Genomic DNA, 12,806 nt, shown 5'->3' with positions numbered 1-12,806 from the left:
GACCTTAAGCTTTCGCTTAAAACGGAAAATAAAGAAAGATTTGACAGGAAAAGGAGACAGAACAAAGTCTCACGCACCCCGAAATATGACCAGGAAGGCATAATGGAGCAAATATCTGCGCAAGGAAGTGGAGGGGGGGGGGAGCAAAAGCAATCGAACCATCTCCAGTCGGACATTGATTTTCCTGTCGTTGATGCCCCCGAGTTTTCCTGCAGGAGCAGTTTTATTTATTTCTTCATTTTTTTTTTTTAGTTGGCGGTTGACATCGTTCCTCTGGATCATGAATTTTTCGTTATTTTATTTTTTATGCTTCGGTCAATCATTAAATATTATCTTTGATATTTCTTTTCGTTATACGTTTTTTAAAGCATCGCGTGTAATAAAGCGTTTTTCTCTTTACTAGAATAGTGTAAGAGTGAATAAATAATAATAATAATAATAATAAACAAATAAGTAGCAATCGAAAGAGCATAATAGTACATGTTTCTGGATGCATAAATTACTTGCCCACGTGTCCCCATTATCGAGATATAAGGTCTCAAAGTCTGCCGACATTTTACAAAAAGAGCAAAAATTTAAAGACTGGGCGAGAAATTTAAATTCTTCCGAAATTTTAAGATAAATCGTCAAATTGACCTAGTTTCAGAGAGAAATGGCTGACAGTCATTGCAGATGGATGTGGCGATTTCGGTAGCTTAATCAGTTGCTTCGGCATGAATCGTGGTCACTTGAACAGACGAATGCGTGGAAACACGCTATTAGAGCTTCAATTTAAGCTGCTGACATTAGATTGGCCAAAATTGTTATGTTGTCTTACCTACCGGTTTCCAGATTCAATTACTCTAAGAACGACTGATTCATCAACCGGTAAGGCTATTAGCATGACTTCAGGTATAGGGGCATATTCATATCGATTGTGTTCTATTCAACCGAATTCTATCTACCAGTTGTTTAGCGAGAAATTTTCTTCTGGGTTGGGCAAAAGTAAGTTCTGACTATTGATAGATAGAATTTGTTTGAATTGAATTCAATCAACTGTGTAAGAGTTTACCCGGTGACTTGATTAGAACACTTCTGGAGCCCGAGTTAAGTGGTTGGATTGCTCGAATGCGACCTCGTGTACTACAACCTTCCTTAATACACTGACTGAGAGAATACCCATAGCACAGAGAACTTGTCAGCAATCGTACTACAAATTTGACTTTCTTTATGTTTTCATTCGTAAACCTTTACTTTTCCGTTCAGTAGTCTCAAGAACTCGGCACTCGAAAATAATCTGTTCGAATCTAGCCACATTATGACTGTTCAAAAAAACAAAAGCCCTCTTGAAAAACCTGTTGCACGCGTATTCCCGATAACCCGAGATTTCATCAACTCTGCAACTGTTCGGTCCTTATCAGATCGAGCTTTGGGATTCTACTGTCTTATGGAAGTTTCTGTTAGGAAAGGTTATGGTGTTCTATTCAAAATGAAAGCATTCAGTACATAAACCTTTATCATTTTGTTTATGAGACAACCACTTTGGTTTCAAGATGTCCTGTTAAACATTTCTGAAACAAATAAAAATACATCGAGCAATTTCTTACCTTTCTTTGAAGCACATTAATCTTTCTGTCTTTAATGTCCATGTGGTCCCTGAGTTCCTGCATTTCTTGAGAAAGTCTATTCCTTTCTTGCGTTGCGCCCACCGTTTGCTGCGTTTTCTTCTCGATTAGTTTATTTTTTTCTTCTAATCTTTGCCGAAGTTCCTCCACCTGAAACAAAATCAAAATAAAACTAGTAAGACAAATTGAAAAGAAGAATATTTTACCAGTGTGAGTTGAAAGCATCAATATCACTTTGGCAGCCATGCTGGACGCTCAATTTTTTAAGTTATTGTAGTTTTAAGCTTCTTTTGATATTAACGATAAATGAATAAACCAATTGTATCAAATTTTTTATACATTTCTTCGAATGAAATTTTTTTTGTTGTTTGCTGTATTAATGCAAGCATGTGTTCATTGTGCCATGATCAATTTCATATTTGCACAGGCAAGCGTATTTGAATGCTCTTCAATGTCTATGCTTTTTTTGCGCAATCACGATTGCTTATTGCTTTCATTTGACTGTTTTAGCGTCCTATCATTTTATTTTCCCACCAGCACCCTCTGCAGCACCACCGTCGATCGGCTTCTCACGATGCTGCTCCTGTAGCGAGAGCCGTCTCCAGGTTGCATCCATATAGTATAACACACGTGCATACATACACAGCTACACAAACACACGCACACACACACACAAACATATGCATAAACACATATACACACATACATATGGACACCTACACATACACACACACACACAACTACCCACACATTCAAGCCTGCACACAGACACAAACAATATGCCTACACACACATACCCCCTACCCCCACACACATTCATACACACAACTACCCACGCATTTATGCCTGCACACAGACAAAAACACATATGCATACACACACATGCACATGCCCCTACACACAAACACACATACCCTCCCACACACAAACACACACGCCTACATACACACACTCGTGATTGCGAAAAACATAATTTGAATTCAAGATGTCAAAATTCAAATTATTATTATTATTATTATTTTTTTTTTGAAATATTTAAGCCTATTGAGTTTAAGCTAGTAAATATTGTCTGCTATAGCTAATTTAAAACTTGCAGCCTATTTTTACCTAATAACTAAGTTACTAAGCAAATGGTTTTTTTTTTTTTTTTTTTTGAGCAATGACGATTGCTTATTGCTTTCATTTGACTGTTTTTAGCGTCCTATCATTTTATTTTCCCACCGCCACCCTCCGCACCATCACCGTCGACCGGCTCCTCACGATGCTTCTCCTATAGCGAAAGCCGTCTCCAGGTTGCATCCATATGCTACACACACGCGCATACGTACACAATTACACATGCACACATACACACAGACACAAACACATACACACACATACACAGACACATACACACACGCATACATACAGACACCTACACATACACACACACGCAAAAACATACACACATACACACAACTACCCACACATTCATGCCTGCACACAGACACAAACACATATCCCTACACACAGATACACATACCCCTACACACAAACACACTTACCCCCACACACAAACACACACGCTTACATACACACACTCTTGATTGCGAAAAACATAATTTAAATTCAAGATGTCAAAATTCAAAAAAAAATTTTTTTTTGAACAATCACGATTGCTTATTGCTTTTATTTGTTGAGCAATTACGACTGCTTATTGCTTTCATTTGACTGTTTTGACGTCCTATCATTTTATTTTCCCGCCAGCACCCTCCGCAGCATCACCGTAGACCGGCTCCTTACGATGCAGCTCCTATGGCGAAAACCGTCTCCACGTTGCGTCCATATCCTACACTTACACGCATACATACAAAGCATCTACACAGACACACAAACACATACACACATACATACGCCTATACACACACACACAAACACATATACACACATAAACACACACACTCAAACAAGTACACACACACACGCATGCATACAGACACCTACACATACACACACACCTACACAGAACTACCCACACACTCGTGCCTGCACACAGACATAAACACACATGCCTACACACACATACACATACCCCTACACACAAACACACATAACCCCCCCCACACACATAAACACACACGCCTTCATACACACACACACTCGTGATTGCGAAAAACATAATTTGAATTCAAGAGATCAAAATTCATTTTTTTTTTTTTGAACAATCACGATTGCTTATTGCTTTCATTTGACTGTTTTTTGCGTCCTATCATTTTATTTTCCCACCGCCACCCTCCGCACCATCACCGCCGACCGGCTCCTCACGATGCTGCTCCTGTAGCGAAAGCCGTCTCCAGGTTGCATCCATGTCCTACACACACGCGCATACATACACAACTACACGCACACACACGCAACTACACACACACACGCACACATACACACACATACACCTACACACATATACACATACACACACGTACACCTACACACACATACGCACACGCATACATACAGACACCTACACATACACACGCAAAAACATACACACACATACACACAATTACCCACACATTCATGCCTGCACACAGACACAAACACATATGCCTACACACAGATACACATCCCCCCCATACACACACACATACCGCCCACACACAAACACACACGCCTACATACACACACCCGTGATTGCGAAAAACATAATTTGAATTCAAGATGTCAAAATTAAAATTAATTTTTTTTGGCGGGGGAAGGGGAGGTAGACGACGAATAGACAAAATGAGTCAGATAATTTACAGCTAGCTAAGACGACCCAAATACTTAAAATTGCTGCTGTACTTTCACTTATGGTATCTGCTACTGATTCAAGGCTAACTTAATCGATGAATGGATGAGAGGTTGTTCTAAGTGGCCGGAGGACGGGCAAGTGAGTAAAACATAGCAATCACACATTGGGCTGCAGATTTGAACCTCACACTAATCAATAAGTTTTTTTTTTTTTGCTGTTTCAGTTTCCTGTATGTCCTGAAGAGCAAGTAGCAAAGATCCTTGCATGATCCCTTTGCAAAAGACGTCTTGCAATAAAGTGCAGTTGATATATATTGAAAAATATTCAGTACATCTCTACATAGTATTTAATAAAGTTCAAATCAAGTCGTAGTTTTAAAAACTTTCAAGTCCAAATTATATTTGAAAATAATGCACGACTTTTCAATCTATTAATTCGTTACGTATTCTACTTCATCATTTTAAGAATTAAAGCATGTCAAAGCACGTGTTTGACGTGTAGATCTAATAAAGATTTAATTTAGATTAATTTTTAAGCTTACATCAGCTTGTAGCATGCTGTAGTGTTCTTCTTTCGCACACAGGGATTCCTTCAAAACAGCAATATGGCGCTGGTAGTCTTGGTGCTGTTCCTCCAGCGTTTTCATTTTAGCATTCATGGCTAACATTTCCTGGTCCCTTTTGTTCAATTCTATGCGAAGCTCGTCCACCTGAAACATAGTTTTATGTATTATTTAGAACACAGTTGAAGTGAACTCAATAAGCCACGAGTTTGATTAAAACTGCTATCAGCTATCGATGAATCAAAGAAGAAATACAAAATTCAACTAACAGGTTAGCAAGTTACTGGTAAACCAATCAGCAAACTGGTTAAGTCTTATGTTAATCTATCTGTGCTCAACGTCTGTATGCAAAACAAAGTAAACTATCCATAAACTACAAGCTTCAATCAACTAATTAAGAATAATCTGAGAAAATGAAAATACACAAAAATAAACTAATTATTTGAAAATTTACAAACGGTCAAAATAGCGTTTGAAAGTTCTGATCATCTTCGTTATCTTCATCGTTGCTTTTATTCATACAGAGAATCAGTACATTCGTCGCAGAGCTATTGCTACCTTCTTTGAAACCCATATGTAAGTTACTGAGAAAAAAATATTTGAAGAACATTTCAGTTTTGTCATACAAACTCCTCACTAATGCTTTTCATTTCGGAAAATTTTCGAAATTCCTGGCATTTGCCTAGTCTTAAATCCTTAATATCCATTTAACAAACAAATTCTTACTTTTCCAGTATCTGATTCTTCTACTCTGTTAAAAGAAATGTATGTCCACCCAAGAAATGTAGGATGAGCACAAATGATGGACCCGATTTCGAAAAATCATATTTCCGGAACTACTGAACGTATTTCATTTAGTGATACATGAGAATTCAAAGATAACGATCCCAATATTCTTATTCAATCACACACACACACACACACACACACACACACAAGTTTAATTGCACAAATCTTTACTAATAATAAAGCTGAAAGTTTGGATCTCTGGATGTCTGTTACACGCATAGCGATTAGACCGTTAGGTCGATTTTCATGAAATTTAGCATAAAATTAGTTATTAGCATAGGGGGGAGTACCTCGAAGCGATTTTTCGAAAATTGGATTTTGTTCTTTTCCTATTCCAATTTTAAGAACATTTTACCGAGCAAACTATCATAACATGGACGAGTAAATTATGATAACGTGGACGAGCTAATAACCATAACATGGGCGAGCAAATTACCACAACATGGACGAGCAAATTAACATAGCCATATTGGTGAGAAATTCATTATCCATTATTTGTGAATATACAGGCGAACCAAATGACCTTTTAATTTTCTACTACGAGCAAAGCTGTACAGGTACCATTTGTTAGTAATATGGGAGCAAATTGTGCAAAATATTCAAAATTAAATCCTCAATAGTAGACCCTTTTGTGTTACATGTTACATTTAATCTGCAAACCAGTTCGTCCCACACACCTTATAGTACTGTTAACTGTCAATAGTTCCTAATGCTTCACAAATGCGTTCTTGAAGTTTTTGTATTGTTTTCGGCAACGGGGACTGATAAACCGTCTCTTTGACGTTACCCCGTCAAACGGAATCACATGGCGTGTGGAACGAACTGGATTGCAGACAGCATTGTAAAAACGAATTCCGAAACGGTTCTGGAAAAGAACGGGCAGCTAGTATGCCTAATTTCAGCCAGTAATATAGTATCTGGTAATAAACAAAAAAGTTTCCCGCTAAAAAGGCAACCTTCCTGAAATTAACATAGAATTTTTCTGAAGAATTCAGAGATCTTCCCAGTAAAAGATAGTCGATTTTCGGAATACATCAGGAACCTCCGAAGAAAACTTAGATATGTTTCTAGCAATATAGCTTGTCATCTTCTTGGTGTTCCTGAAAAGTTCCTGAAGCATATATGGACTAAAGCTGAAGCGGAAGTGCAAGCATACATATTTCAAAGCTACAATATACAGAAAAAGCACTTTGCTCTTATCTGGTTCTCAGTCAATAGGAAGAGGCCGCAACTGAGCCGAAGACGAAACACCTTATAAAGAAGCTGAATATACTTTCATACTGGTAGCCAATTATGTTTTTCACAATAGTGATCACAAATATACTTCTTTTTCATAAAAAAGTGGTATAAACCCGTTAAGTTCCGGAAACATTCCTGGAAATAATCTGTGACGCTTCAGAAATTTCTTAGTGTAGATGTTAGTCGCGTAACCAAAAGCTCATACATGGAACATTTTTAACTGAAAAAATCTTGGTATATTTCTCTTTACATTCATATATCACCTATTGCAACATGCGCAGTTTTTTTTTTTTTTTTTGAAAACATGATTTTTTTGAAATCGAGTGCATCATTTGCGCTCACCTTGTACATCTGTAAAATCAAACAATTCTAAAAACATTTTAAAACTTCCAAGTTAAAATGAAACACATCTTTACTTCTCTCAGCCTTCCAAGATCTTTATCTTTTGCTTCCAGAATGTTTTCAAGATGTTTCGCCCTTGTCTCGCTCTCAATGAGTTTCGATTTCAGACGTTCTATTTCTTTGCGCTCCTCTTCTATCATTTTACTCCCTGCGAAAGAGAAGGAGAAAAAAAAGAAATAAATTCTTTATAGTTGGAGAAAAAGTTTTTCCTCAGAAACATCTTGCAAAGACCATAAAGGCTATGAATATAAATTGACCTTAGAATCTTTAAATGTCGGAAGGAGAAGCCATATATTTGGTGTTGTAGATTTGACAAAAATTGAAAGCAGTGGAAGATTGGTTACAGGTATCTTTACTAATAATAAAGCTGAATGTCCGGATGTCTGTGACGCGCATAGCGCCTAGACCGTTCAGCCGATTTTCATGAAATTCGTCACAAAATTAGTTTGTAGCATGGGGGTATCCACCTCGAAGTGATTTTTCAAAAATTCGATTTTGTTCTTTTTCCATTCCAACTTTAAGAACATTTTAGCCAGCAAATTATCACAACATGGACGAGCAAATTATCATAACGTAGACGAGCAAATTATCATAACGTGGGCGAGCAAATGAACATAGCAAATTGGCGAGACATTCATCCTCCATTATTTGTAAATATACAGGCGAACTAAATGACCTTTTAATTTTCTACTACGGGCAAAGCCGTGCGGGTACCGCTAGTTATATATATATATATATATATATATATATATATATATATATATATATATATATATATATATATATATATATATATATATATATATATATACACACACATATTGTCGCTTTGTGTGTGTTGTTGTCGGTATTAATTGAATTTATTTATTAAAACTCTTTTATTCATAATAATTATCCAATTTGTTCAATTTTCTTACATTTTTTTTCAACTCACAGGTGGTTTGAAATGTATTGTTTGCTGTAAAAGAATCTTTTCGTCTTTTGGTATTAATTACCTGAAGTAGGTTGTGCTAGTTGCTAAATAGTTGAGATAAGAAAAGAAAATGGAGACGGCACGGGAATGCGTAATATGGGTAGCTGTAAAAAAATCACCGATAACTGTAAAAAAAATGTTCACCGGTTGTACCATAAAAATCCACCAGGTGCCGCATTTGAGTGGATTTTTAAGGTCGAAAATTTTTTTACACAATCATTCGTAATTTGTTTTTGTCTAACCGCAATACACAGTTTGCTCCTGTATTGTCACAATTTTCTTTTCTTAGTTAAGCTGGCTAAAGCTGAACTACGGAGAGATGGCGGGTGAAGTGGAGGCTAAAACAGACCACTTCATTTTGTAATAGGTAGAATTGAAGAGAACGCGTAAGCAGTCAAGTTCCTCGTGGCCTCGCGGATCCTAACTATTACCAAATGAAGTGGTCCGTTTCCACTTCGAGTTCACGCGCCATCTCTCCTTTTACAAATTTTAGCATGTAGTACAACCTACTTCAGGTAGTTAAAACTCCAGCAAAAAAAAAAAAAAAAAAAAAAATCGTGGAACTGACCGACAGAAGCCATTCTTTTGTTGAATAAGAAAAGCTGATAACGTTAAAGTTTATCATGTTGACCAGTCTCGTGATTATCATTTTTTTTTTTCAAATGAAAAGCATTTTAGTGTCCCGAGTGGGTTTTGAAACACTAACCGTTCAGTTAACAACGAAGCGCGGTAACCGTTCGCAACACGTAGTCTTCGCTCAAGAGAAATGGGGTCCGGTCGTTTCCGAAATTTTAAAAGTACTTTTTTCTGAAAGAGCATGCTTAAAAACATAGGATCTGACCATTTTTTAAATAATTTGACCAAGTTTAATATTTTTTAAAAAATTACATTAATCGGTGTGGTTTTATTGTTTACGCTTCTGTCGATGACATCACAAATGATTTAATGCTATTCACTGCTGCCATTCGCAGAATGCAATATTTAATTCGTTTCTTTACTCACATGTGTTGGCAACGAAAGGTTGATAGATGGTTGGAGTAGAGCGCAATACCTAATTCGCTTCTTGATTATCATAATGTTGAAACGCGGTAGACAGATGCGCCATAGTACATCATTTGTGACGTCATAAAGATGACAACATATTTTCAAAATCGGACAGCTAAAAAAAATAATTAAAAACTAAACGTTGGGAAAGTGAAAGCTTTTTCTCGCTCCATGTTACTTTTTTTGCTTATTCTATATATTTCAGTGACTAAAATTAATACTTTTGATTGAAGGAAACAACATCCATTGGGAAACGTGTCAATATGAACAAATCGCTCTAAGCATGCGCTTTGAAGGTAGCATGTGAAACACTTTTTTTTTTTAAATCTTCTATTCACTCCCGCTCCTATTTGCGAAAAGAAACATAGCTTCAAAAAGTTTCAGGGTGTTTCATTCTCTCGCCGTAAACTGCGTTTCATTTTATCTGTTAGTATTTTTGTTGTTAAAGTTTAGAATGGTAAAGATCTTCTCGGACACGCTATATTTTGTCTTCATCTTGAATGACAGTTCTATGCAAAAATATACTAACCAATTGACAAATAAAACGCTACATACTTGGACGTATTGTGACACTTTTGCTACTCGCATATAATTTATAGAACTTATTGATTTCTATTTTTGTGGTGTATAAAAGATGAACTGCAGCTTCTATGTATATTGTATTGCGCTGTATTTTGAATATGTATTGATCTGTAACTTTAAATTCAGAACTAATCCCAGTTTTTTTAATTATGTTATGTCTTAAAACATTTACTCATTTGTTTAGGGTAAAAACTGTTAATAGTTGATTTTGCGTTTCTTTTATCATTCCTTTGAAGTAATTTTGGGGAAAGAACAATTTAGTTTCTATTTTGAGTGGCATTTCAATTCTGAAATAAACACATAAGAAGTACATACAAAACATCACATTTGAAATTTACTGCGCTGCAGACACCTGTAACTTCTGCCTCTCTTTTCAAGTATCCATGAAGAAGATGAATTACTGTTTTGTAGATTACATTTGGATTTCAAAACCGTTTTCTGGGTCTATGCCAGAGGAAAACTCAAATTTGGAGATTTTTTTACGATTTAACACTTTACAAAACAAGTAGCAACTTTATTTCAATTTTTTTTTTTTCAGAAATTAATTTTTCATATAGCAGAGAAAGTTCTTTTTAAAAGCTATACATTGCCAACAAAGACTTTGTTTCGCAAAATACTTTTGACAATATACTTGATTTTCATAAAACTTGCAACATTAAGAAATAAAAAAATTCGACCACACAACTTTAAAATTTATTGATGATTCAATCTTTCAAGACTGAAAGATTTCAGTTTCAACAGTTCTTCAGAAAGGGCAGTAAAAGTTTTAATTAATTACGTTCTTAGTGCCGTGAGATACACATAAAAAGTCAAGTTTGGTGAAAAGCTGGTATTTTTGTAGAGAAATTCAATGCCTAGTATCTTAAGACATTTCTCATCTATTATTTATTTTCGTAATACCTGTTCACGTTTTTCTTCCTCTCTCCTTTGCTATAAATTCAATAAACTAACAAACGTGTACTTATGCTGTTTGATGTACATTTTAAAAATGTACATCTTATGCTTATAATCAAAAATACAATCTTACTGTTATTGCAAGCAGTGGCGGCGCTAGGCGTCGGCGACGTCGGCAGCTGCCGACGGCCTCGCGCAGATAGGGCCTCGCAAAATTCTCAGAAGTTTTAAGATATTTCCATGTTTTTGATTGAAGCTCTTATTAAATACAACAGACGCAAAAGTAATCAAAATAGTGTGTGCAGGGGAAGAGTGCACAGAGCCCAGACTTAGCAAATATTTGGTCCAATTCTGTCGGGGCCTGAGTTAAAAATATTCAATGGCAGCAGCTTATTAATCAGTTAACTCTACTCCTCCCCACCCCCTTCTTTTTGCTCTTCTTTTCAGTTCCTTTCTTTTTTCTTTTGTTTCCTAAGTTCATCTAAAAGTAAGAAAATATTCAAAATGCTGCTCCTCTGAACTCCCCCCCCCCTCCACACACATACAAACGCACACATCGAACGCATTATGGAGCAACTACTGAAATTTTGTTTCCAGATCTTAATTTCGCGATATTTCCAGCCTAAAGCCACCAAATACTCAACAACATCGAAAATCGCTTAAAATTGCGTTTTTTTAGTTTGAATTTCAAAAATTACCGAGCCTAATATTACAAAAAATGGCCTTACAATCGCATTTTTGAGGCTTGAATTTCAGAAAATATTCGGGCAAGGGTCCCCATACCGTCTTTCTTTTATATCATAAGCAATTAGGCTTTTTAAACTACATTAACAAAAAGTTTAAAGAGGAATGGCTCCTGAATGTAAAATATTGCTAAAATTTTTAGTACCATAATTTTCAAAAAATTTCGAGGGAAGAGCTCCTTTCCTTCCCGTAAAATCTTCGAAGTTTGTCTAAAATTCCGTTTTTGAAACTTCAATTTAGAGAATTTGCAAATGATTGGTTTTGATATTTTTTTTTTTTTTTAAGAATCGATCTGGGACAGTCTCTGACCCTAAGGTCAATAAATATGGCCTATAACTGTGTTTTGAATGCTTCATTTTCTAGAAATTTCCACCGAGACACCCTGTACCTTTTTTCCCTTAACGTCAGCAAAGAAAGCCTAAAATGGCGTTTTTAAACTATAAATTTCAAAAATTTTCCGGGGGAATAACCCCCGGAACCCCCTTTTTATCAGGTAATTTTTCCCCCGTCAATGTGCCGCCTCCTCCCCCCGCCACCAAAAAAACTTCTTTTAGACTGCACTACTAATCAAAAAATGTTTTCGTCCTAGCAATTAAGTGAATTAGGAACCCTAAGTGCCAATAGTTAGTACAAAAATTAATTCCATGAATTCAATTATTTGTCTGAGAATATTTTATGATTAAAAGGGCCTCGCAAAACTGCGTCGCCGACGTCTACTTTTGCTCTCGCGCCGCCACTGATTGCAAGTACATTTTGAAAAACTTACTAACCTTAATACAGTTGTTAACTAGTATGTTGTGGCCATCACGAAACTTTCTTCTATATTTTTCTTTTTTTTTCTGATCCCTCCCCATGCTTGACGAGGAAGCAATATTCCCAACAAAAACAAAATGACACATGCAAAAACTTGACGACTATCCCAATGTCTGAATTATTGCAAAAGCAAAGCAAAGAGCGAAAATTGAAAGTTATTTTAAAAGCCTTGCTTGAATGAATTACAAATATTTTATTTGTTAACAAACATAAGATGGCAACAGTTAAAAATTTTAAATCATTATGATAATATTTCCTATCATTTCCATACAATTAAAATCACGAGAAATACGCAGACGACAATCTATTACGATTTATCTTTCTTATTGTGTCATTAATAAAAATATTTTTATTCGCAAAAAAAAAAAAAAAAATCAACACCTCTTGGAG

The 12,806-nt window shown here is 35.9% G+C and overlaps 1 protein-coding gene across 1 annotated transcript in view; it reads right to left on the bottom strand.

Moving 5' to 3' along the window:
• Positions 1-12,806, bottom strand: part of LOC129229658 (trichohyalin-like) — a 131,213-nt gene that overhangs the window by 20,309 nt on the left and 98,098 nt on the right. Inside the window, exons 7-9 of the mRNA XM_054864017.1 lie at positions 7,381-7,514; positions 4,916-5,083; positions 1,587-1,754 (exon numbers count right to left, since the gene is read on the bottom strand). Of these exons, the coding sequence (XP_054719992.1) occupies positions 1,587-1,754; positions 4,916-5,083; positions 7,381-7,514 (470 nt within the window). The remainder of the gene's footprint in view (positions 1-1,586; positions 1,755-4,915; positions 5,084-7,380; positions 7,515-12,806) is intronic.

The sequence above is a fragment of the Uloborus diversus genome, chromosome 9 (assembly GCF_026930045.1).
Source record: "Uloborus diversus isolate 005 chromosome 9, Udiv.v.3.1, whole genome shotgun sequence".
In the NCBI taxonomy this organism is placed as follows: Eukaryota; Metazoa; Arthropoda; class Arachnida; order Araneae; family Uloboridae; genus Uloborus; species Uloborus diversus.
The sequence above is the reverse complement of the archived record's forward strand: the minus strand, read 5'-3'. Positions and strand labels throughout refer to the sequence as shown.